General features: G+C 40.3%; 1 protein-coding gene across 1 annotated transcript in view; it reads left to right on the top strand.

Annotated features, from left to right (window-relative positions):
* The window catches only part of LOC115795711 (receptor tyrosine-protein kinase erbB-4-like), a 356,000-nt gene that overhangs the window by 170,513 nt on the left and 158,437 nt on the right, over nucleotides 1-27,050 (top strand). Inside the window, exon 2 of the mRNA XM_030751753.1 lies at nucleotides 4,042-4,193. Within this exon, the coding sequence (XP_030607613.1) occupies nucleotides 4,042-4,193 (152 nt within the window). The remainder of the gene's footprint in view (nucleotides 1-4,041; nucleotides 4,194-27,050) is intronic.

Below are 27,050 nucleotides of genomic sequence, written 5' to 3'. Positions count from 1 at the left end.
TTCCTTTGAGTTTGTAGCCACTCTTAAATCAGTTCATCTAATAACTAATCTGTGTGTGTGTGTGTGTGTGTGTGTGTGTGTGTGCATGGTCAGCAAATCTCATTTATCACCATAGTTCAGGTCCCCTCACTGCCATTCTGCCCCATACATCCTGTACCCTCTGCAATATGGTGGATCACAGAGGAGAGGAAGTGCGCTCATCTTTGCAGAGCCAACGATCCATAAAGCAATATGGGAGTTTATGAGCTCTCAATGTTGTTCAATATGAGGGCAAGTTCAACTATGCAATAGCCGTTTGTCTTTTTTTTCTTTTTCTTTTTTGTTCCGTCCTCCTGAATTTTTTGTACTTGGGTGTGAAAATTTGAACTTTGACTTTAAAAAATATTCAAAGGAGGAGGAGAAATGCAAATGGGTGATACTTACTTATAACCTGAAAGACAGCAATAGCGACCAACCAAGAGCTCGCAATGCTAAAATATAAGGTTTCAAACACAAGAAAACACAATGGAAATGCCAATTGATCACTAATTGATTTCCTGTCTAATTGGTACTGCTCAAATTCAGTCCAAGTTCTCATCAGACACATCACACAATGTGGATAAGTGAATCCAAACAGAACTGACATATGCCAAAGCAGCATGAATCGCAAAGAGGCGCTGATACAGCACATTCAGTTACGAGTCACAAGACAAAATGACTTCAATAAAACATAAATTTATTAGCTGATCAGTTCAAATTAAACAAAGTGTAAGAAAACGTAAAGAAAAAAAGGAGCAAAAACACAAGGAGCCGGGAGACGTCAGGCACAAGAGAGCATTTATGCGCTCTTCAGTTTTCAAAGTAAAACAGGAAATAACCAAAATACAAATACTAAACACAGAGACTCAAACTAGACTTGATAACAGAGACATGGGGATGGGAGCTAATTAGCAGGGCTACATTGAGAGAATTAAAAACATGGCACACTACACAGTGTCATTATTTATTTAACAAAAATTAGTCACAATGCAGAAGTAATGTGTGTGAAAAATAAGTACACCCTTACTGTTTCCATAGGAATTAAATGGGTAAGTAGCAGCCAGGTGCTGCTAATCAAATGCGCCTGATCATGAGCAAGTGTGAGCACCTCTTCAAAACCAGATGTTGTGGCAGTTTGCTGATCTGGAGTATTCAGGTGTATCTTCACACCTGTCTTGAAAATGTTCAAGACAGATGCCAATCTTCTCAGGAGTGGACGTCCCAGCAGATTCAGCCCAAGGTCAGACCATGCAGTGATCAGACTCTACAGGCCTCAGTTAGCATGTTAAATGTTAAAGTTAATGACAGTGCAGTTAGAAAAAGCCTGAACAAGTTGACTTGTTTGGAAGGGCTGTTGAAAGGTTCTTCTCTCTAAAAAGAACATTGCAGCACAGCTTAGGTTTGCAAAGCTGCATCTGAACAAACCACAAGACTTCTGGAACAATGTGCTTTGGACAGAACAGACCAAAGTGGAGATGTTTGTCCGTAATGCACAAAACTATGGTTGGATAAACACGAGGCACAGTGGTGGAGGGGTAATGAAACTGTGAAAGATGTGCCACTGGAGCACGAATGCATAGGACATTATCTGTGGATCCATCAACTCCCGTGGATTCACAGTTTGGGCATGTTCTGCCACATCCCAGAGTTTAGTGGGTGTTCCAATGTCTTGGACTTCTTCTTGAGTTCCTCAGGGCACACTGTCCTGCTGGGGGAGCCCGTTGCAGTATTACTGTACTGTGGTTCAGCAGTGGAAGTGTAATTTGACCAAGCTTTCGAAGGGTATCCTAATACAAGCTCCTGAAAAGCCTGGTCTGAACCCCAATACAAGACTTTTCAACAGTACTCATTAGCATCATGTTTCAAGTGCTCAGTGAAAGCTAGCATCATTAATACAGTATAGGTTTTCACCAGGAGCCCAGAGCTGCTGTATAATCACTAAAATCAAGATTTCATAACAAACCATGTGCTAACTTTTAATATGTACATGATCTGTAAATGGGTGTAAATGGGTTAAGGTATGACAAATATTTCCTTCATCATGACAGCTGCAAATCCAGTTTGTCTGTTTTCCATGAGAAATTTGAATGTTTATATAAGATAGAATGGGTTCATTTAATCCCTACTTCCCTCACTTCTGCTCACCAAAACAGCCGGCGGTTTCTGTATCTAGAAAAAAAAAAAAAGATATTTAGTTTTAAAAGTAAGACCTATTCAAAGTTGAACTGCTGACAAACTTTAATGAGCAGTTTAATTACATTGAGCCAAACTCCATTCCGGTGCCACGCGCACACACACACACACACACACCACCACACACCAACACACAAACCTCCGGTGGTGCCTGCAGTAACATGGTGATGGTGCCAGCTGAATGGAGCAGATGGTCGCAGGACTGAGGCTGGGGAGCCTGAGTGACTGGTGGAAATGCTGGCAGGGACGGAAAGGGGGCTTGATGGGTGAAAATATGAGGAACTAATTACAGTGGTAGCCTCTGCATTAGTCGATTGTTATGCATTTATCATAAGCGCTGCAGACAGCCATTTACTTATTTCTACAAAAAGTTGAATGGGGGGTGGGACAAAACTGTCAAAATTAAAAATAAATGAGTCATGAAAACATTAATATTCAACCAAAAAAGTATTAAAAATGAATGTAGACAATAATTCATTTATAAAAATCATTGTAGTCCATTTGTCTCGTCTCGTTTCTAATGTTTTAATTGCCTTGTGGACGTGCATTTTTTTGCACTTTATGTCCTCATTACATACATCTTGCAAAAAGTTTAAAAAGTTACTTTTTCCATATTTACTGAGCTTTTCCTTTAGTTTAATTTTTTTAACATTCTTTTAATTCAGTTGACTTACTTTTTTTGCATTATTCTTTTTTCTTCTCATTTCTTTTCATTAAAAAACACGCATGGCAGGTCTTATGGTATTTTCAGTTCTCTGTAAATGAAGAGCAGGTAAATGAATGAACTGAAGCAGTTTTCTCTCTCTTTTCATGCCTTTTTACAGGGCTTTTCAAGAGTACCACAGGAGGGTGATGTAGGAAAAAAATGGCTGTTTTTATGCATGTGGCTAAAACTACCATTGTCTAATTGCCTGAGGTTCCCACACACCAACAGAGCTGTGTCTACTCCCCATAATGTCTTCAAACTCTTGTAATCTCGTCAGCCAAGTAAAGTCTCCAAGTGAAACACTCTGTAAAGGTCAACCGATGCAATTTGAATATCTTTGATTAAACGGTGTGCCGGTGCCAGACCTAGACTGTAGGTCAGTGCCTCAGAGAAATGATATCCACCCCTCTAACCCCCTCTTGTCCCTCCCCAAGTCTTCCCTCTCGCGGCTCCCTCATTGTCGAGGGTCACGTCTGCTGCACTCTTTTCAGCAATTTATGTAATCCCTCAATCCTCAATTCCCTCCCACTGTTCCCTCTGTCCTTCAGTCCTGGCTCGTTCACTTTTTTTTTTCCACTGTGTCGAGTTCTCATATTCACAGTTTTAGTCCTCAGATCTCCAGTCCTGGATGTTTCTTTGTCTTGCTTTCATTCTCCTTTCATTCTAACAGACTCAGAGTATATGCCAGTGAAGCGATGCATCACAGTGCTTTAGTTAAAAATTCCCGCCTGTATAGTCATGGTCATAGTTTGTAAGATTGAAGTTGATTCAGAAAAAGTGTGAAATAAGATATATTGTGTTTTCCATCAGTTTTAGCATGGGGCAAAAAAAAAAAAAAAAGCTACTAAACTTATCTAGGTTAGCTGATTGTCCTGACCTTTAAGTATGGTATATGAATGTAATCAAATTTATTAGCTTGGTGGCCTTTACACATAATGACTACTGTGGTCATGAATGGCTGCAAAACATTAATTGTACTTTTTGTGTGCCTCCTTTTTTTTTTTTTTTTAACTGTATGTTGATCTTTGTGAATCTGTCAGCATATTTAATATGCTCTGTAAAGCAAATTGTCTGTAACCTAACCCCCCCCCCCCCCCCTTTTTTTTTTATTTCCCTGTCCGTAGTTTGCCCTGGTACAGAGAACAAGCTGAGCACACTGTCTGATTTGGACCAGCAATACCGCACCCTGAAGAAGCTCTACGAGAACTGCGAGGTCGTCATGGGGAACTTGGAGATTACCAGCATTGATCGAAACCGCAACCTCTCCTTCCTCAAGGTACGGGAGTCAAACTGGCTCTGACTTGTTCACGATGTGGGTAGATAGAGGGAGAGCACCCTGTGTAGGACAATATAGGGCAGCAGGTGGGTTTCAGGACCATGAACAGAGACAGACAGACAGACAGGAAGACACTGAAAGTTTCACAATGAGAGAGCTCGGTCTGTGTGTCTGCGTGTTCTTTTGTACATCATAAACATTCACTAATTTATGGTGAGCGCTAAATCAAGATTTTTAGATCCTTAAAGGCAATAATCATCGTAAATCTTCACTGACTCAACATTGTGCTAAAACATACACGGCAGCTCACTCTCTGGGCAGTATTTACTTTTAAGGGAATAGTGTTGTGTTTTTGTTCTTGATAAACTTAAAGAAGTGTATCACTTTGCCTTCTATTGCCATCTATTGACCTTGAAGGAGAGGTCAGAGGTCAAATGTGACATGATATTTTGAATCTTTGACCAAGTTCAGCTGACACTTTTCTACACATCCAATTTCAAGGTGTCATATAGGGACCACTATTTGAGTCAACCTAAAGTTGTGGCATATTTGCAAGCCACTTTGCAACCCATCCCCACCCCTCTTCCTCCTTTTCATGCTACTTCTGACTCAGTCAGTGTAACAGATATGACTGATGTGATCATTGCTACTCTATTTTTTTTTTTTTTTGACTGAAGTGGTTCTGACAGAAATGTATTTGAAAAGATAACCAATTTACCAAAGTCCTAAAAGTTTTATAATGCCTTTTAGAGACAACAGTTTTTACTTTTGCATTCAGCGCAGCTGATTCACTGAATCTCTTATCTGCTGGGAGTTACAATAATATAACAGGCAAGGGGTTGAGAATTTTATTCACTTCAAGAGAACCCATAGATATTGATTGAAGCCCTTTGCCAAGACAATGCAACACCATTCTGTACAATGTAACTCATGATAAGAGGCAGTGGTAAGAATTACAATGGAAGAAATGTCTGTGAAAGACTGCAGGCAAATGAGAGGCACTCTGAATGCAAAGTGGCATTACCATTCCAGCTGAACACAGTCATCTCCTGGGTCTGCAGCTGCTTTTGGAGTGTGTGCGTGCGTGCGTGCGTGTGTGTGTTGCAGATATCCGGCCTGTGTTTTAAAATTCACTTTTTTTTTCTTCTGCATGCACACATACTGTATGTGCCACCAGGCCCAGTCCCTCCTCCCTGCTGTTTAATGAAGTGAGGTGCAGTCTAATTACTGGGCCAGAGCTATCAAATGAATACCATAAACAGTCCCATTAGGCCCAGCATCATTAGGGAAACAATTAGGCATCTGGGGGATTGTTAAGTGAACGTGAAGCAGTCGTAAAGCAGTAATCCTATTGGTTACAAGAAATCAGAGAGACCCCACCTGGATTCTTAAATGCTCACTTACACACCCTTCTAAAGCTTGGTAGTGTTTACCAGTAATTAAAAAGTTGCATCAACAAAATCAATAAAAATGAGCTCTGACTTGTGTTCACCAAACAAAAGCAGATGGAAGTTGTTTTCTATTTTTAGCTATAAGCAGTAAAGTCACACTGCTTCCTGTTCCTTTTGTTTGTTAGTCTGCAACTTAAAATACTGCCCCTAAACTTGGAACATACGCATAATGGTTCATGCAAAGTTCAGCGTCGGCATATCATCTGCACACACATCTCAACGCAGTGCACAGACTCAAACGCTTTGAGCTGCAGGCAGTGTGGAAACGCTAGGAGAAGAAAAACCAGCAGCTTGGGAGGAACATAAAGTATATATGGACGAATGGACGGAGGCAGTGTGGAGGGATGGACAAAAAAAAGAAGGGAGAGAGAAAAAGAGAAGAGCTAGAGGGATGTTACTTTTATGGCAGGCAAAAACAGCTGCTGTGTGAAAATTACAATGTACAGCTATTGTGTGTGTTTGTGTGTGTATATGAAGTGGGAGGAGGGGGCATTGCAGGGCAGAAATAGAGAGGGAGAGAGGGCAGGGACAGACATGAAGGCATGGTGAGTTTAGCCTGGTGAGATGCTGACAGTGAGATGGATGATGTGTCTCTGCAGCCTTCTCTAGTTCAGCTTTCCTCTAAAGCACATTTCCTTGACTTTTACTTACTCTCTGCCTCCGTTCACTGGACTAACAGATTGTAGATCTAGGTCAATTTGTATTTACAAACACATCCTGATACTTTTTTATATAGCCTATGGGCCCAAACAGGTGGGGTTTTCTCAGTCTGGTCACCATACAGCTTCCCTGTGTGAAAATATGTCAAATAGCAAGAGGCTGTTTTAAAATAAGAGGATATTTGAAGGCTTTAATGTCTTATAATACGCCACATCTGTGACCTTTGCTGCCTTTGACAGAATCAAAGGGGTGTTTAATGATAACAACAGTGCAGTCATTTTTTGGCTTTAATGTGAGGTCACATGTATTGAATTACTACCAATGTTGAGGTCAGCTGCCCCCAAGTCGACCCCAATCTAATCTAGAGGAAGGAGAATGCGAATTATGTGATAAAGGTATTATATGTACAAAGACAGACCATATTGTTAGTTCAGGCAGACCATGAAGCAAGGCTTAGCCTCAATCCTGGAAGATCAGTGTTAGATCAGTGTTAGGTAGACTTGATAAATCTCAGAAAGGGTGCTGTTGGATCATAATTTTAGGGGTCCCCGTGTTCCTTTTGGCCAAAAATTCAAACCCAATTAAATCCAAAGTTTCCAAAAAGAAAATCACTGGGATGAGCCGGTTCTGGTGCATCTTGGTTGCATAAAACGCAGACAAAAACCAAAACACAGACAGTAACAGAATTAAGACTAAGATACAGAGACAGAGAAAGATGCAGAGACAGGAAGAGAAGAAGAGGACAGGAAAGGGAAGAGCAAAGAGTAAGAGAGTGAGACAAAGATCAGGCCATCATTTATATCTTAAAGATGATAATTGCCCACTCTCCTGTTACTGCTCCTAATTTACATAAAGTCTCAACCCCTGAAACTTGAACAACAACCAATCACCTGTTGAGGCTTTGCCAACTCTTGTCCCACATGGACTAAAGAAATATACGTCACCAGGGTACCGCAGTGGTTTACAACAACTCTGGCAGATGTCATAATGAAGGACCTTCTTCCAATTAAACCCTCTGCTCTGAAAACACCTCTCTGACAATCCCCACTTAGCTAGAATTTGTCTCCTGCTAATCTATGTTACAAAAACACAGGTGGGTCTGCAGAACTCCACTTTTGGAGCCCACCTGTCATAAGACTTCCTAAAATACAACATGAGGTTACAATGTCATGTGAACCAAAGATGTTCCTGCATCCCACCACCAAGGCCTCAAGCATAAATGAGTAATAGATATAACAGGCTTTACCTTTACCCCAGTAACCTTAAAGCATACAGTGTTCATTAATCCAGTGTGTGAAGGACTAATATACTTTAATACGTGATATAAAACTAGTGACAGTAAATACCAATATAAAAGTGATAAAAATTCCCAACAGTGCCTCTGCAAATCACTCTACAACCCACCTCCACCCCAGTGCCACTTACTTCTCACTGAATCAATATTATATCTATTTTTCATTGATGTCTGCTCTGTGTACTTCTTTGGTAACGCCTCACATCCTGTAATACTAAAGTTAAATTAGGGTTGTGTGAGGATGAGCTCAGTCTCACTATTTCCACCATTAACAATGTACTGCATATATATTTTAAACTCAAGACTAACCACTGCTATAGAATATTTAGAATATTCAAATATTGCATATTGGAAACTTCATTTCACGGGTTTCCTCAAAAGCCACCTTGCAAATTGACTACTTCTCAGTCAGTGTAGATGGCATGGAGGGATGAATGGGATGAATAAAGAGAGAAATGTTAAGGAATTGGTACAGAGAGCTCCTTTTCGTTCATAACTAAATGACACACATTACATGTTTAAAAAGTGGTAGGCCTAATTAAGATTAGCTACAGTTATGGTCAGAAGTTTACATCCACTCATCATGGGCATGAATGTCATGGTAATTTTGGGCTTTTAATGATTTCTTTGAACTTTTCTTTTTCCAGGGTGCAATGATTGTACAACATCTTTAATGACTTGAAAAAACAAGAACAGGGCGCACAAGTTTGAATTTAGTTGAATTGAGTTTCTCTGATGCACACGGGGTCAAAAATATACATACAGATTCAAATGTATACATACCCTCACTTAAATATTTTAATAAGTGGTTTTGAAGGTTCCACAATATCTTGTGTCTTAACTTACCAAGTCAAGTCCTCTGAACTTCTCATCAGTGATCACGATTAACTACAACTGATAGTTTCTCTTTGCCAGCATAAAAAGGCAATGACCATACTCAGAACAATGGCAAAGTCCAAGGAACTCAGTGAAGATCTAAGGAGAACTGTAGATTTACACAAGCTCAGACGGTCTCTTGGAGCCATTTCTAAACAACTGCAGATTCTAAGATCATCAGCTCAAACAATTGTACATGAGTACAAGTTATTTAGATGTGCCACATGTTTGCCAAAGTCTGGAGGAAGACAAAACTGTCACCCTCAGATGAGAGGAAGTTGGCTAGGATGTTCAGGAACAACCCAGGAACCACCAAGGCTCAAGCCTGCCATAAACTGGAAACTGCTGGAAGACCAACGTCCCTGTCCATATTGAAGAGACTTTTACATCATCACGGACCAAGAGGGCCAACCAAGAAAAAAGCCCCTGGTCCAAAATTAATCTCGACTACAGTTTGCAGCTGCCCACATGGAAGAGCCAAATGCCTCCTGTAGAAATGTTCTATGATCGTACTGTATAAAGTTTAAACATGCAGTTACATCAGTGCCTCCTTTCTTCTCTGTCTGCATCCACTGTCATTCATCAGTATAGCTGGCAGAGGGAGAAATGAATGTTTATGGATCATCTAATCCACGTTAGCCTGCCAACCTGTGGACTGATCAAAAATGTCTTGTGATATCTTGTTATCAGTTCCAATATCCTTCCTACTGTTGTTACGATTGGAACATTTTGGACAGTCAACAAGAAAGCAAAGGGGAAACAGCAGGAAATGGTTCAGGGCAGAATCAAAACCAGGCCCCTGAAGCCTTAAGGCATATGGGTCTCCTGCTTAACCAGCTGTGCTATAGCAGCTCCTTTACAGCCGTCTTAACCCCGTTAATAATTTGAGATTCAGATCAAAGTCTTTGGCTTCCAAACCAGCTGGCGATGCATAGTGCAAGATGGCTCTATAGTAATACTCTAAAAAAAATGGACATAGTATTCTCGCAGACACCAGTATCTCTGGTCTGAGCTCCAACTGATCTGCGATCTACAATAATTTCTTTCTTTCTTTCTTTCTTGCACATTAATGTGCAAATAAAGCTCATGCCACCAGTTTTACAGGCATTTCCACACCAGCTTTGTAGCTGGAAATGTGTGCAAACTAACAATAACAGTGTCGCCATTTGAAATCATTCAAAAGACTGATCCATGCATATTAACGCTTTTATGTCCATTTTATCTGTACTGTTAGCATAGCCTAACCATTCCTATATTTTATAAATATTATTTAAGGAAAAAGACAAAAAGTAGGATTTAGTCATAAATGAGTAGTGGCATCTCATCATTATTAGCTACAGTATCAGCTCACTAAAGTTGGCAGAGTTTTCCTTCGTAAAAACTTCTCTCTGAAAGTGTCTGCGGTTCTTCAAAAGTACTTTAAGTTGAAAGATGAATATTTTGTGAACACAGTCACAGGTGTCTGAAGGGCATCACCACACGCCTGGCACGCCTCCCTCTTTCTAGTTTGCTGGCCAGCTCCTCTGGACACTGTCTGTCTGTCACTCAGAATGACCTATTTTCCCAGAAGTGAAGCGCAGAGCTGCGCCAAGTGGCCCGCAGTGGCCCACAAGCATCTAATGATGTCACCTAGGCTGAAGGACTCTTCATTAAAGTCGGATCAATCTGGCGGCTAGCGCTGCAAAACACAGGGCGCAATGCCAAGGCTGCAGCTGAGAGCGCAGCAACGGGCGGATGTCCATCCACGAAGCCACGAAAACGTCATGCTGCAAAGCATGTGTGTCACAGAGTGCGCTTTAAACTCTCTCTAAAGTTCCCCCCAGAGGACTGAATCCATCACAAGTTAGGGATACAAACACACATTCTTGTACACGCACACAGTCTCCAGCAATAAAGGGAGATGAATGACACGGTCACTGAGGTGTATACTCTATGTCGACATGCAGACGGAGGCTCTCTTTACTAAGCTTATCTCTTGCAAACACCAGCGAGAAGAGACAGAGAGAAAAGAGAGATATAGCTTTTTTAACCAGCGCTCATTTCCAAACCCTCCCTTCTTTTTTTTTTAAAGAATGGCAGCGTGGCTATGTGACTTCAGTTCAGCGCAGCCGGGAAGCATAGGAGAGAAGAAAAGAAAATGAGATGAGACAGGAGAGAAAAGAGACTTCTTACACCAAAGGCTTCCCATTTTCCTTGGGCTGTGTTTCAGCTGAAAATGAAAGCGTTCAGTTGTTCTGCAGCTCAGCTATTCTCAAAGCGTACATCCTCAGACTGCGCTCCGCTGCCTCTCACTGTATGCATGTGCGTGCATTTTGATGTTAGCATTTTAGAAACCGAATGTGGTCTTAAGTCAAAATAAGGGCACGGGATACGCTTAAAGGGAGTAAAGGTCACTTAGCTCAGAGTGGTGGTGTTCATTTTTTTTTTTTTTTATGATGAACTTTCCTCCTTGCTCTTTTACATCATAACCTCTTCAGCCTTGGAGAGGATTTTTCCTCATTTTATGTCCTTGCTCTAACCCGCTAACACTCGTGTGTTAGTCAGAGATTACGGCTTCTCTGTGCCATTATTCAGAGCTCATCTGATCGCTCGCCTCTGTGTCTGAGAGTGCAGTCCTATGCCATTAATTTACTGCGAGGCAGTAATTCAGACTGCACTCGATCACACTTGTTTCACTGTGTCTGCCCTTCAACATGTTTGCCATTCATCCAGTTTGTTATGATATACTGTATGGACACTTTTGTGTACTTTCTCAAGGTTTGCCTCTCCTTTTTTTTTTCTTTTTTTTCTGATGAAGGAAAATTAAAAAGCTACTGAAAATTGGATATTTCCATCAAAGGGATGGACAGGGTAAGCAGTAATACTCAAGTAGACTGTGGCATTCAGAAATTTCTCAGTTGCTACTAAGGGGCCCAAAGTGTGCCAAAAAATATCCCCCCACACCATTACACCATCAGAAGCAGCCTGAAGTATTGACATAAGGCAGGATGGATCCTCACCAGGTTTACGCCAGATTCTGACCCTACCACAGGGACGTTACAGCAACAATTGAGGCTCATCAAACCAGGCAACGGGTTTTCCAATATTCTGTTGTCCAATTTTGATGAGCCCATGAGAATTGTAGCCTCAGTTTCCTGTTCTTAGCTGACAGGAGTGGCAGCCATTCTGCTCTTCTGCAGCTGTAGCCCGTCTGCTTCAGTGTTTGACGTGTTGTGTTCTCAGAGATGTTCTTCTGCGTAACTTGGTTGTAACGAGCGGTTATTTGAGTCACTGTTGTATCCCCATCAGCTTCAAGCAGTCTGTTCAGCCTCCTCTGACCTCTGGAACCAACAACTGCCGCTCACTGGATATTTTCTGCTTTTCTGACCATTCTCTATAAACCTTAGAGATGGTTGTGTTGGAAAATCCCAGTAGGTCCATTTCAGCAGGTTGTCCTGACCATGTCTGCATGACTTAACTCACTGAGTTGTTGCCCTGTGATTTGCTGGTTAGATATTTACATTAAAGAGCAGTTAAACAGGTGTAACTAACAAAGTGATTGTTTTTTTGTTTTTTTTTTTGTGTTCCAGTCCTCCAGTAGATTTTCCAGGACCTTAAGATTTAGTGCCATAACAGAGTAAAGCTGGTCCTTGATGCTGGCCACACGTTAACGCGTTCAAACAGCGCTATTTACTAATCAAATATACATAAAGGGGGGGATTTCCTTTGGGTGCTTTGGGTTGCAGAGTTTCTCCTCCATGGCTGGAGTTTGTTCTGGCTCATCCTGTGAATAGATTGGGATCTGGTTACCTCACACCTGAGCACCTTTGGCTCTTTACCATTTTCTGTGTTTGCGGGTTCTGTGATGCAGCATGATGTTGTGAATTGCTGATAGTCTTGTGGTATATTGGCTGCAGTCGGGTTCTGAAATGTCTAACAATGTCATAACAACAGCATGTGGGTGCAAGGGTGCGATGAGCAAAAATCTATTGTAATCTCTTTATAATCTATTGCATAGAGACCTTTAAAATCATGGCAATGGGGACACCAGCCAAGAAATTGTGCTAAAATAAAGACTTCACCTTTGAATCACTTGTAAATGTTTTTAGCACTGAATAAAAGTCCATTCATTGTCTCATGTCAGATTGATTTAGTAAGTGTAGAATCTTGCCTCGCTGACTTCCCATTGAATCTGAATGCCTCTGTTTTGTCTTTGTGCTGCTTGCTGCCTGCCTTTTTTGGATGAGGCCAAGAAAAGAGCTTTTCCCTCAAAACGAGGGATGTTATTTACATGGAAAGAGACACAGAGAGGTACCGCACAGGGCCACCGAGGAGGTCAAGTGCTCCTCTCTCTCACTCCCTTTCCCTGCTCTCTATAAATGTTTCATGCTATTGTGCTCCACATTGCTCAATAGCTGCCACAGGGCCTCTTCACCACGTAATGACACCATGATCCCGAGTGACGGTAGGAAGAGGGGGCCTGCTAACCGGGCGGATCGTACAGTTTCATTAGCCTCTGAACCGCAGAGGAGCTCATAAAAGGTTGGGACTGTCGCTTGGAACGGGGGGCTGTTAGCGCCTCGCGGGCGCCCAGCAGCGTTTGCATAATTACAGCTCTTAACGCTGGGAAAATTAGCACCCTGCTCGTGCCAGCCAGCACCCTGCCAGATCACGGTGGCACTGCCCTGATGTATCTCATAGCTTGTTAATTGTTGGATAATGGAGACATCGAAGTCCAAGAGAAGAAAAATAGGATATTTTATTCTGGAAAAACGAGACAAAAAAAATTTAAAGAAATAAATAACAGAGTGTAGCCTGTAGTTAAGGAATATCTTATAAAGAAAGGTAGGAAAGCAGACACTAGAGACAACTGGAAAAAAAAAAACAAAAAAAATAATGCATGAAGTTTTCTATTTGTTGCTATCATTCCCTTGTTTCATAAATTTTCATGAGCTAACATTTTGCCTAAATATGTGTTGATTTTATCATCCCTGATGTATCTTTTTCAGAGCTACAACATGTGTGTGCACTTACTCTTTCACCCTTCTGTTAAGATATACAAAAGGATGAACACAAACGACCAAAAACATCTTGATGTCTGACAGCTGAGCATTGGCAGCTCTGTCATTTCCCGCCTTTCTCTCTCTTTGATTTCCAAAGACAAACAAAAGCTTGAAAAGTGAGCAAAAACGCTGCCTTTCATGTAAGTTGCTGCTTAGACTGGATCAAGTTATTACTTGTGCTTTGTTGCTGCAGGTGCAGTTGTTCTATCTGAGCGGTGCGGTGCATGCCTTGATCATTTTTATGACTATCAGAGGTTGGTGCATTGATGTTTGTTTCAAAGTGTCTGTTGTTTATTTTAAGATCAATGTGAACAAAAAAAACCCACCACCATTAACTAAGAACTGCATCTGCCTAATGTACAGTACTGTGCAAAAGCCCTCATTTATTTATATTTTATTAAGAAAATGGGTGCAAGGAAAAGCAGGATGTCTCAGCATTATATTAGCTGAGGAAGTCAGATTATTTACAAATGCAATATCCCTTACACGCCACATTTTTAGGTAATATTGTGGAGTCTGAAAGTGATTCAAAGTGTCCAATCTAATGGACATCATCATATCTAAAATATTAAAAAAAGTAATACTAACATAGATTATTGTCTTCAAAGTTCTACAGCCTGAAGTAGCAGCATCATTTAGCCAGAACTGTTGTTGCTCTAACTCCCCTTTTTAACTGCTGCTGCACTGATTGGCTAAATGTCCAGAGTATATCCCGCTTCTTGCCCAAAGTCAGCCGTGAATAAAGTCCGGCTCCCTCATGGCCCTACATGGATAAGTGGTTAAGAAAATGGACAGATGCCAGTACCAATGGAATTTCTATTAAAATTACAAAGTCATGTATTATAAGAACTATTTATGTGTAGTAACAGAAATTAATGTGTTACAATTTGGGTAAATGGCATGATCCAACCACTCACAGAGCTTAATCTGATTAACGCGTGTGTGAGAGAGAGCTAATGGAAAACACTTTTCAACCATTAATTGTGATTAAACGTTTGGTATCTGAGAACAATTTTGGTTAATGGAGGTGCTTTTGAATAGAGAGTGCACATTAGAATTCTTCTGAGCCTTGATTAGAACGTGTATTAACTTTCCACAAACACACACTCTAACATTCGCTTAGCAGGCTAATGTTAAGTCTCTGTTATAGTTTGCCATCATTAATCAACCCCAACAACTCACCCAATTCCAATCCCATTGAATAGACATTTTAATCAGCCCCATACATATTACCAATAGGCATCCTCCTCCACATTCCAGCAGGTTTAGAAGGGGGTCATCACCCACTGTGATCGGTCGAGTGGATCATGGTCAACTTATTAGTATACCAGTACACTTTTTTGTGTCACCATTCCAGTTGAAGTCAGAATGTCCAATTTCCCAGTTGGCGTTTTCAACTGGAACGCCCTCTCAAGTCAGATTTTAAAATTCAGAAAGCTGGAAAAGTCCCGACACACCGACTTAACAATCCAAACAAAACAAAGCCTGTACTTTTATGCATTTCCAACTTTATTACTGGAATGCATTCAACTCAGGAGTGACGTCATTCCCAGCTCTGACATCTGACTTTCTAGACAAATGGAACGCAGCGTTATTTACCCCTACTACACCTGCTCATTTGAGGGGAATCTTAATGATGTGACATAGCAAAGGAACATCGCTCACAATAATACTCTATGTCTCATTGGAGACTGGAGTATTTTATGATAACTAAAGTGACTGACACATTTTAAAAACCTGAACATTCTGTTGAAATAATAAAATAAAGTAGTATAATGAAATTAAATAAACATCACAGAAAGTAAGGAGTTTGCGTTTGGTCGATTATCTCTTTGTTGCAACAATGCTTCTTGGCAATAAATCTTATACCATTGTAAAGGCTGTTTATTTCCCCTTAAATGGTGTCACATTTGTAAGGAAAATGCATTTGTGGGTTGAGCAGCAGAGTTGGGTATGTGGGTTGTGCCCATGAAAAACTTTATTAGCTTATTCTGCTATTGGCTCTTGTTTGGTGTTTACTAGATTGTATGATTGAAGTCTGAAGAAACAATACGTTTTGGCAATTTAACAATTTATCCCTTTAACAAACAGAGGCCTCAGTAGCATGTGGAAGAACCATACACAGCCATACACAGAACAAGAACTTGGCAACAGTGGGAAGGAAAAACTCCCTTTTAACAGGAAGAAACCTCCAGCAGAACCAGGCTCAGGGAGGTTCAGTCATCTGCCGCGACTGGTTGGGGCTGAGGGGAGAGACACAGGACAAAACACCAGTGGGGCACTAATTAACATTTACTCTCAGCCTAATTAACGTATAAAGTCTGTTCTAAAGCCTTGTTGAGCTTAACAAATTTGCAGCCCTTTAAAAAAAATTAGCCAAACTTGTAAAATCTGAAAGTCAGTATTTTGCATTTGTGCATACTAATACAAAAGTTTTAAAGTGATTCAGAGTTATTTTATATGTTGAATTATCGCGTAGTTTGAGTTGGTTAAGAAATAAAGGAGGTGGAATACATAAAATACATAATAAGTGTCCATGAAATGCATAATGAGTCATCTATGAAAATATACAGTCTCTACTATATGTTATTTATATACCTTCAAACATTATTTTTTTTAAAAAAGGCAAAGAAAAACAGGCCAAAATAGGAATTTGGGGTTGCCTTTGTTTGACCTGGCCCCCATGGGAGCTTTGTCTCCTCAGTTTGGATACTGCTCTGTCTTCATGCCCCGAGTGAAATTGGTAGGTGGTATGATAGTCACTGCTCCTGCTCATTACTGGGCTCCTGGCAGACTGGTCTGCAACATTGGAGAGTCGGAGCCAGAGGAATAGGAACGATGCACATACCCAAACACGCGTGCATGCTGTACATATTAAGGATGCGTGCATGTTCACACAAACATGAATGCAGATAACCTGGCTCACATTCAGGATCCATTTGTCCTCACCATCCCTGCATGTCTGTGCTAGCGTGTGTGTGTGTGTGTGTGTGTGTGTGTGTGTGTGTGTGTGTGTGTGTGTGTGTGTGTGTGTGTGTGTGTGTGTGTGTGTGTGTGTGTGTGTGTGGTCGACTGCACGCCTGCTTTTTTTGTCTGCCTGATCAAAGCAGACGGGGTGCAGAGCAGAGGTCTCGGAGGTGAAATTAAAGTCTTGCTTCCTCCACGGCATGGAGGGGGGAAAGTGATTACCGCTAAATTAAAAGGTACGACCATAAAAGCGTGCCACCGCTGAACCCTCGCAATTCATCAAAATGATCCCACGGCGCGTCTTTTGCTTATCAAATTGTAAAATATTGTCCATGACAGTGGCGTAACAGGGGCGTAATTAATGCACTAAATCAATTCCGAATCACTCTGCGCAGAGTGGCCCTGCTGGGACGCCATCATTATCACAAATTATGGTGGCAGATGCATGGGGCCGAGAGGAATGGATAAAGCTCTAGCGGCGTCTTCCCCTCCTCTACAACAAGTTCATTTCATACTCTCTGTGACTCAGTGAGTGTCAAACTGTGTGGCATTTCTCCTCACTCACACCTGTGCTACCTTATTACAAGGTGCAAATAGTTTTATTAGTAAGCGCTGCTTTAAAAATTCACATCCTGAAATGATCCCTTTGGTGCCGCTGACATGTGGGGTTTGATGACAAAATGCATGTCTTCATCTTCAAAGAGGTAAGTCACAGAGATGAATATATTATAGCTACATTTGTTTTCTTTCTTCTAAATGTGAGAAGCTCAGCATTAAAATACAGCTGTTTAAAGGAGATATTTACTCCCTTCAGCTGAATGCATGAGATATGAAGGGTGTATGCTCAAAAAATATTTTTTCTTATCTCATATAAAGAAAAACCTTATCTTTTGTTTTAGAGACATTTGGCATGACAGGAATAAAACTAAAGGTGGCAGTCACTGGGGTTTAAGCAGATTGAAAGTACCTTTTGTTTATCCTCATGAGCCCAAAACATGCATGACTGGCTACACTGCTGGCATGTAAGTGTTGTCCTCCTGTGGATTTGAAGCCAGAACATTTATATCTCACAGAGAAGGAAAATTAAAGGGGTGTCCATACAGAAAGCGACGTGGTGACCAGAGACCACGGAAAGTTAATGGCATTCAGCAACTTCAAGCGGCATTGGACAAAATAGCTGCTGGTGATGTAAAGTGGGCAGTTTCTGAGTAAAACTGCTACGCAAGTGATTGAGGCAATGAGAGCAAAGGACATCAAGGACATCAAGGACTAACATATGAGCAGGTGGTAAATAAATCGTGCTACAGTCATACTAGGGGAAACAGTGGCTGGAGACTGCGACAAACCCAAAATGACTGGGACCACGTGGAATGAATTTGTGATCTCATCACCTTTTGAAATGGTTGGTTTAAAGATGGGGATAAGGTCTGCACCCGCTGGCAGTCAGTCGCCCCCTTCAAAGTAACTTTGGTGCAGTTCACAGAAACGTGGTGGAAACGCGGGCCCATTCTTAAGCATTTCGCCGGTTCATTGAAACCAGCACCAGCACTGGCACGAGTACCGGCTCCTTGGCGGTGGGAAAGTAGCACATGTGTCTGCATGGGTTCTTTCTCTTTGGACTGAGCAAATCAGAATACCCCTTCATGAGAGCAGGTTAATTGGAAATTCTAAATTGTAGCTGCAACAATGTGTCTAATGTGACATGTGTGTTACATTACTACAATATTAATTAGTAGTAGTAAAGAAAGATTTATATTTTTGCTAGCCAAATGCTACCTTCAGGGCATGACATTAATAAGAATAATCAAACACAAATACAATAGGTTTCCATTCTTCCACAATAGCTCATGTTTCCCACAAGCATTTTGCATATAGTAGTGTGACCAACATAAATACAGCCAAGAAAGCCAGACAGTGTTTTTCCTGGTGTGCTCTCTTAAAAATTGGGAAATGCAGATTGTCCTAATGAGAATCTCGTAGTTATAGTCAGGTTAGAATGAGGCAAGGCCATGGAATAACACATAAATAATGGAGTTTCTCTTGTCCTAGTCTTGTCTCCTACAACTTCCCATGAACTTTCTGAAATCCTCTGATCTCATCTGCTAACTTATGAAAAGTTACATTATGAGCACAGTCCACAAGACTGAACAATTTTGTGTCTTGCTGTGCTTGTGTAACCATTCTCTGAAATCATATGCCTTTTTGAAGGCATATGAAGTCATTGCTGCAGGATATATTATGTATGCATATTGCATTTTTATGACATTTCCTAAAGATTTCGTGACTCGCAATGATTTATAAGATTTTTTTTCCATCTGCATATTCTGCAGCATGTACCCAAAAGAAGTTAAACTTCTTCAATTCTGTATAGTTTCATTGTTGATTTAGGCAGTGTGTTTGCATATGAAGGACCACATGATGCGCATCAGAAACACTCTGAATGTCTGATGGCCCCACATTTTTTGTTATTGCTAGAGTAATGATAGTGGCGAAATAAGTAAAGAAGGGGGGGGCACCAAAATCATTACAGTGAAGGAAAAAAGAGACACTAAAAAATAAAGACATATGGAGAAATTTAGAAAACCTAAATATTTTGTTTTGTTTTATTGAGAGTGCCCTCGTGTACATTGCAGTAGCTGCATGTTATTACCATCTACTTTTGCACTGTAGCCACCCACTTTTAGGATACACTTTCAAATTACTATGTACAGTGCTGTGAGAATCTATTTGCCCCATTCCTGATTTCTTTTTTTGTTTTTATTGTTGAATAATTGTCACATAATAATAATAATTGTCACTCTTATGTGTTTCAGATCTAGAAACAAATTTTAATATTAGACAAAGATAACCGGAGTAAACACAATTGCAGTTTTTAAATGAATTTATTTATTAAGGGAATAAAGTTATCCAAACTTACCTGGCCCTGTGTGAAAAAGTAACCTAATAACTGGTTGTGCCACCCTTGGCAGCGAGAACTGCAATCAAGCACTTGCGATAACTAGCGATGAGTCTTTCACATCACTGTGGAGGAATTTGGTCCACTCTTCTTAGCAGAATTGTTTTAATTCAGCCACAATGGAGGGGTTTTCCAGCATGGACGGCCTGTTTAAGGTCAAAGCTTCTCAATCTGATTTAAGTCTGGACTTTGATGAGGCCACTCCAAAACCTTAATTTTGTCTTTTTTAGCTATTCAGAGTTGGACTTACTGCTGTGTTTTCTGCTGCATAACCCAAGTGCTCTTGAGCTTCAAGGCACGAACTGATGGCCGGACATTCTCCTTTGGGATTTTCTGGTAGAGATCAGAATTCATGGTTCCATCAATTACAGCAAGTCCTCCAAGTCTTGAAGGTGCAAAACAGCCCTAGACCATCACACTACCACCACCATGTTTGACTGTTGGTGTGATGTTCTTTTTATGAAATGCTGTGTTAATTTTATGACAGATGTTAACGGGACTCAAACCTTCCAAAAAGTTCCACTTTTTTCTCGTCAGTCCACAGAATATTTTCCCAAAAGTCTTGGAGGTCATTAAGATGTTTTTTGGCAAATGTGAGACGAGCCTTTGTGTTCTTATTGGTCAGCAGTGGTTTTCTCCTTGAACTCTCCCATGGATGCCATTTTTCTCCAGTCTCTTTCTCATTGTTGAATCATGAACTCTGACCTCAAATGAGGTGAATGAGGCCTGCAGTTCTTTAGATGTTGTTCTGGCTTCTTTTGTGAGCTCCTGGATGAATCGTTGATGAGCTCTTGGAGTAATTTTGGGAGTTCGTCCACTCCTGAAAAGGTTCATCACTGTTCCAAGTTTTCTCCATGTGTGGATAACGGCTCTCACTGTGGTTCACTGGAGTCCCAAAGCCTTAGAAATGTCTGTGTAACCCTTTACAGACTGATAGATGTCACTGACTTTGTTTCTCAGTTGTTTCTTTAGATCATGACATGATGTGTTGGTTTTTGGGAGCTTTTAGCCTGCTTCACTTTGTGAGACAAGTTCTATTATTGTTTGATGATCTGAAACACATAAGTGCAACAAATACTGGTCTTTAAAAACTAAGAAAGTCTTGTATCAACATAAAACTAATTCTCTTAATATCATCACATTTGCATGAACCGGTTATAGGTTCACTGCTACCACCAGCTGGACTGCAGACTCGAATGAAATGTGGGATGCACTTTGCTCTAAATGCACTTTTGGGATAAATGTGCATCAAGTGCCGTTATGTGTACAGGGTCTTGTCATTTTTCACACATCTGCTGTCATAGTAGGCGGTACCTGAATGTGCACATGAGCACTAATAACCCCAAATGTGGGCACAGGGACAGGTCCAGATTGCTGTACCTTAATATCAATCCACTATAGCTGTCCTCATATGCATCCTAATTTAACTTGGTGACACGTAGCTGTGGAGGTTTAAAGTCTCTCCCAGTGCAGTCTTAACAGACAGAGCAGTCACACCTGTGATGCCGATGCCACCATTTAGAGCCTTCCCCCAGGTCCCATTTGCAGATATTAGAAATGCATCTTAGCATCAGATTAATTTATGAATGTGTGTAAATTGTTTCTTCCTTTTTAATATCTTACTCTCTGAGAAAATACGCCCTGCATCACGCTGCTGCTGCTGCGCTGAACTGAAGCAACAGATTGAGTTCCTCGGTGACATTTACACTGTGTGCGAGTGTGAACATGTATCTGTGCGCCTTACGATATGTGTGCATTATGTGACTCATGATGTCTTTGTGCTCCTGCCTTTGTGTTTTAATCTGTGTGTGTTAGTTAGGAGTGATTGAGATGTTCACTCCCAGTCTTGACATTGTGAGGTCTTACAAACTGGTAGAGGAAAAAAAAAAAACTGTATGATGAAAAACTGCATTTCACCGGATTCAAAGGTGTGTACTCAAATATCCTGAGATTATACCTACATGAAAATTAGTAATAGGTTGCAACATACAATACTAACTGCTGAGCCTGGTGAAACGTGCCTCCTGTCATGTGTGTGATCCATCTAATCCATGGAATATTATTTTCCGATGGATTTGAGCTAGCGATTTCTATGAATGGACCTCCCTGCTGTGCGGCAAACCAGGCCCTCCTCAAATTCTATTCAAAATGCTGCCCAAAATTTTCATTCTAATTGCTAACACAGCTTCTGTAATTCTCAAGAGGGAAACATGTAGAGAACATGAAATACTAGAAAGAAATAGAAGAAACAAGGCTGTGATTACAGAGATGCCAATTTTCTTTGGATTAATATTATCACAGCACTCTGAAAGGAAATGTGCAAAAATGGGATGTTTTACAAGATGGTAGTTAGACAAAGGTGGCAAAAGTACAGACATTCTGTACTTAAGTAGAAATACTAGTATTTGTTAAAAACTACACTGGTAAAAGTTGAAAAACTGGTTCAACTTCTTTAGTCAAGTAAAAGTAAAAAAAGTACACGCTCTGAAATGTACTCAAAGTAAAGTAAAAGTAGCTCTTTGGAGAACGTTTCTACCTGCTATTTTTGTGTAAAGCTAACTGAAACCCATTATATATTACTGTAATAATATAAAATAATATTACATGAGAATACAAATGTTATTCCAAGCTAAATTTTAATTCTATTGAATGTACTTAGCTTGAATCTGTTATGTAGGACACAAACTGTGAAAGGGAATTTAAACACAGCTCATCTCTGCTACACTGATGTAACCTGTAACTGTGACCATAAACACAGTCTCTGTGCTCCAGTCCAACACAGAGCTTTACTGTGAATACAGTACAGCAAGCTGACCTGTTTATCATGCACTAAACTGCAGTATTTTCATACAGTCTTTGAATTACACAAAGTCAGCATACCTCAGTTTGTTTTGCAGTCCTTAACTTTAAATCTAAACTCTCCTTCCTCTCCGGTCCTCTTTCTTACATCTTTCTCCATCGCTGAGCGAACTTCTCTCTCTCTCTCTTTTCTCTCCCTGGAAATACAGCAGCTGTTTTTTTAGCTAGCAGAAACACTGTGTGACAGACTGCGAATACTGTTTGTGCTGATATTTGTTGAGCATTTAGAAATGTTGCATTTAAAATTGCCTGCAACACGTTATTCCCTTTATGTTTGTTCCTCTTCAGTACCGCTAGCTAAGATGCTGGAAGTACCGCAAGCTTACTTACGCCAGTAGGATTGTCTCTTATGTGTTATTGTTCCACCATTTAGGCTCAGATTGTTTGACGTTTGAAGGCACACTGACCGGAAATGTAAACGTCTCTCAGGTGTGTTAAACCCAAAGTAATGAGCCTGTTTTGAAAATGTAAGAAGTAGAAAGTACAGACATTTGTGTAAAAATGTAGGGAGTAAAAGTGAAAAGTAGTCAGAAAAATAAATACTAAAGTATTTAAGTAGCATTTAAATGTTACTTAAGTACAGTAACAAAGTCTTTGTACTTTGTTACTTCCCACCTCTGTAGTTAGACTTGCTAGAGACAGGAGGCCAAGCTGGAGGGATGGTAAGATTTTCAGCGGGAGTGACCAAGAGGGACGGGAGTAGAAACGAGTACATCAGAGGTTCATGTCAAGTTGAGCAGTTTGGAGACAAAGTCAGAGAGGCAAAACTGAGATGTTTGGGTCATTTGTAGAGGAGGGATAATGGATATATTGGACACAGGATGCTGCCAGGCAGGAGGAAAAGAGCAAGACCACAGAGAACATTTATGAATGTAGTGAAGGGCATGCAGAGGGTTGGTGTGACAGAGGAGGATACTAGAGATAGCAGACAGATGATCCACTAAAGGTACCTGCTTAAAGAAGACTTCAAAAGGGAAATATGGTAATTTTGGGTGAAGGTTTTACTTTGCAAATGACAAACAAGGCAAATTTGTAGGAATTAGAGACAATGCAGGTAACAGATCTGTGCTAACAGAGCTAATGTCTACAGATAGGTGATATAGTTGGTGTTATACATGACTTTATTTGGCTACAGTTTTGTATTGAACTCTATCTCTGCTTACAGGATTAGATGATTATTTTTTAATAAAATCTGTCAAATTACAAAAAAAAAAAAGTGAATACAATTGTATTATAGGCTGCAAATTGGACAGAAAAATTGACTTTTGATGGTTCTCCTTAAGTTTTCACTGGTAACCTAACATTATTGCAAGAATGAATGTTCGATAAGCGGATCTCTTTGTAAGCTTATTGGTATGGCCTTCCACAACACGTTTGTCATGTGGCCCATTGGGAAAATTAATTGCCAAACTATGGTTTTACTGAATTTGCAGGCCATTGCATTTTGTCTCTCAACTTCTTTGGAAACGCGTCTATACAGTTTTTCTTCCTTTGACACTTCTTAAGTTGAAATAGTACAAAGAAGCTGAATACAGACATTCAGAGATGCAGAGGTTTTGTGTAACATGTGTTTTACAGTTGTTATGTCCCTGTCTGTATATCCAGATTTGTTTTGATTTTCTCAAGGCTGACATTTTCAGATTTCATATAGTGAACTATCCTGACAGCGCTTTGACAGATTGATATGCAATTTGGTGCAGCCATTCATTGCACTCTTAGGATGGGTTTTAATAACTCCGGTAACCCTGACATTTCATCCATTATGATACTCTTGACAACTTCTCACTTTGTCCAATATTTCAGTTTATGATCAAATACACACAACAAAATCTTATGACATTCTCATCAAGTTCATCAATAACCGCTAAACATCGGCACAGAGCACAGCTCCATCGGAGTCACCTTGGCAAAACTACATATTGTAAATTACAAAACCAAAGCAACAAAGATAATATGCTCCAAGCTTGTAACGCCACACACAATTAGTAGAAACAGATGCCAGCCCTGAAATGTCAAGTCAAACCTGATTATTTTTACCCACAGTATTGTACTGTAGATATTCTTAAAATATGCATGCAGATAGTGAGCAATTCTCCTCGGTACACGTCAGTTTCTTCCTCACGAGTTATCGTTATTTTGGATGAAGGTGTAATTTATGCCTCACCGTTCTGCTCAATAATCTTCTTTACTTCTGACTCCTTAGTGATAGTTTGAACCTATTGTGTGCTAACTTCTGAAAGGTGTGCCTCTTTGTTTCATGCCATAATTAAAAACCTCATGGAAGAGATATTATTCTGGTTTCTGAATAGTTTTATATTTTTAGCAAAGTATGTTTTTCCTAACTTTTCATGCTTCTGATCCAGCTGGGATTGTGACAAATGTGTGTAGCAGAGCGTTATATGTCAAGAAAGAAAAGACGCCAGTATTTTACCCTTTACTTTAGAGATTTTGGAGAGACTGGTGAAGAAAGGGACTGCCTGATTTCTGTTGCAAAGTGACTGAAAGCCTTCCACTCCTTATTGGTAGAAGGCATAACTACTCTGACATTATACTGTTTAAATACATATGTAGTACAGAGGGTGTATTCAGTATTGCTGAAAGTTGGATGAGACGTTTGGCACTCCTTTCCTATCTGTTTGCTAAATATAAAGTTACCACAGTAACTGGCTAACTTATTTCAGCATAAAGATTGCAAACAGAGGGAAACAGCTTGCCTGGTGGCATCCAAAGGCTCCATCGAGATCCAACATTGTTTCTTTCCCAAAAATATCAAAGAGGAAATGAAGCAGAAGCAAACTTAGATACCTTTGCAGACACAATTTCAGTGGAAGCAGTCACATTCATGATTTGTGTTATCAGTCGAATGAAGGTAGGCTCTAGGATTCTCCTCAACAAAATTAAGAATGTTGTTGGTAGAGAGAGCAAGTGAATGCATCACATACTAGGTCTCCAAAACGAAGCGTTAAACTCGACGATGTCACGTGTTTTACAGTGTATCACAAAAGTGAGTACACCCCTCACATATCTGCATATATTTAAGTATATCTTTGTGTCAAAATGACACTTTGACACAATGAAAAGTAGTCTGCACACAGACTACTTTTCATTGTGTCAAAGTGTCATTTTGTCAGTGTTGTCCCATGAAAAGATATACTTAAATATCTGCAGAAATGTGAGGGGTGTACTCACTTTTGTGATACACTGTAGCTCATGTTCCAGTTTCTCGTAAAAGTCGTTTATTTTGCACATGTGCTTGCACGGAGTCACCTCCGCCACACACTCCTGTTTACAAAAAGACACAAATTTGCAGACGCACGCACACACTTTGTGTCACTGCAAATCAGGACATCCATCTCTGATTAGGCCGCTTTGATTCCTGAGTAATGAAGTAGCTTAGTGCTGAAACGTGGCGTTCTCCGCAAAGTGCCGATGATGCCGCTGAAACAGTTTTCCGATGAGACGAAATGGCAGACAGATATCCTCCCTAAACCAATTCGCACTCACTTGCACACATGTTTTATAACGAGAAGAGACAGATCAAATCTGACAGCTGCCTGGTTCTGGACTGAACATGGTTTCAGCTTTCAGATTTTACTGTGTCCTTTTTTAGTCTGAATTATCTCTTTTGTTCTTGTTCAGTGCAGTGAAACTAAACATGTTTGCACAAGTCTGTGTACAAATATATGTAAGAAATTCTATGTGAAAGAGAACTAATGAATATGTGAACTTCTTTGGAAGCATAGAAACAGAGCAGGACTGAAAACCCTGCCAACTTGAGGGGAAAACAGTCCATCACATACTGAGCTAAAAATGCTGAATTTTGCTACGACGAGTGACTATTTGAGCACCCTTAACTGCTAGAAAGCTGGAAGTACAGTGACCTGAAAATGACACTGGGTTTCTATTTTAAGCCGATAACACAGATTGTTCATTAGTAGTACAAAACCCATCTGCCTTTGGTGTTCTTCAGTCCCAATTAACTCAACTTAAGTTTGTGTTAATGCAGGCAAATCTACATTCATGTTGTTTTCAAATAGCAAAGGGTTACCATTGAATCTTCCTAAGATAAAAACTGCCCAAGTAGCTGAAATTGTACGGAGCCCCACAAGGGACATGGGAGAAAAAAAGGAATAAATCTTATTTCTTTCTCCAAATGAAGACACGCTTCATTTCTGCCATTTTCTTTAACCTTTTTTGGATTGCAGTGATCTGCTCTTTATTAATGCACCCAACCAGTACCTAAAGAGGTTAGATAGTGTCTGCCGTTGTGCTTAATGTTTTATTACTGGCTGTGGAAGTCGTGGATGCCATTGTTCCCTGTGTGCTGCCACTCACCTCTGTATATCCATAGTTTTTTTTTTAGTTAGTTTATATATAAATCTCTGCTTAGAATGATTCCTTCTTATCTATGTAGGTACAGTACATGTGTTAAAACCACAAGTAGTACTGCATTTTCTGCCTTGTATCACAAAAAACAAACACAGCATTTCAGCACAAACACCTCATACCAGCTGTCAGCACGGTGGTGGAGGACACTTTGCCGTCACTGAGTCGAGCATGAACTCCTCTGTATACGAAAGTATACAAAGAGTCAAATATGAGGCCATCTGTCTGCATGGCTGAGCATGAATGCGTGATGGAAATGCTGTGGTGGGACCTTAAGAGAGCTGTGCATAAACAAATGCCACAAATTTTCAGATTTTTGCTGCTAAAGGTGGTTCTACAAGCTACTGGATCATGGGGTGTACTTAG

The sequence above is a fragment of the Archocentrus centrarchus genome, chromosome 2 (assembly GCF_007364275.1).
Source record: "Archocentrus centrarchus isolate MPI-CPG fArcCen1 chromosome 2, fArcCen1, whole genome shotgun sequence".
In the NCBI taxonomy this organism is placed as follows: Eukaryota; Metazoa; Chordata; class Actinopteri; order Cichliformes; family Cichlidae; genus Archocentrus; species Archocentrus centrarchus.
Note: the sequence above shows the minus strand (reverse complement) of the source record. Positions and strands in the feature narration are given on the sequence as shown.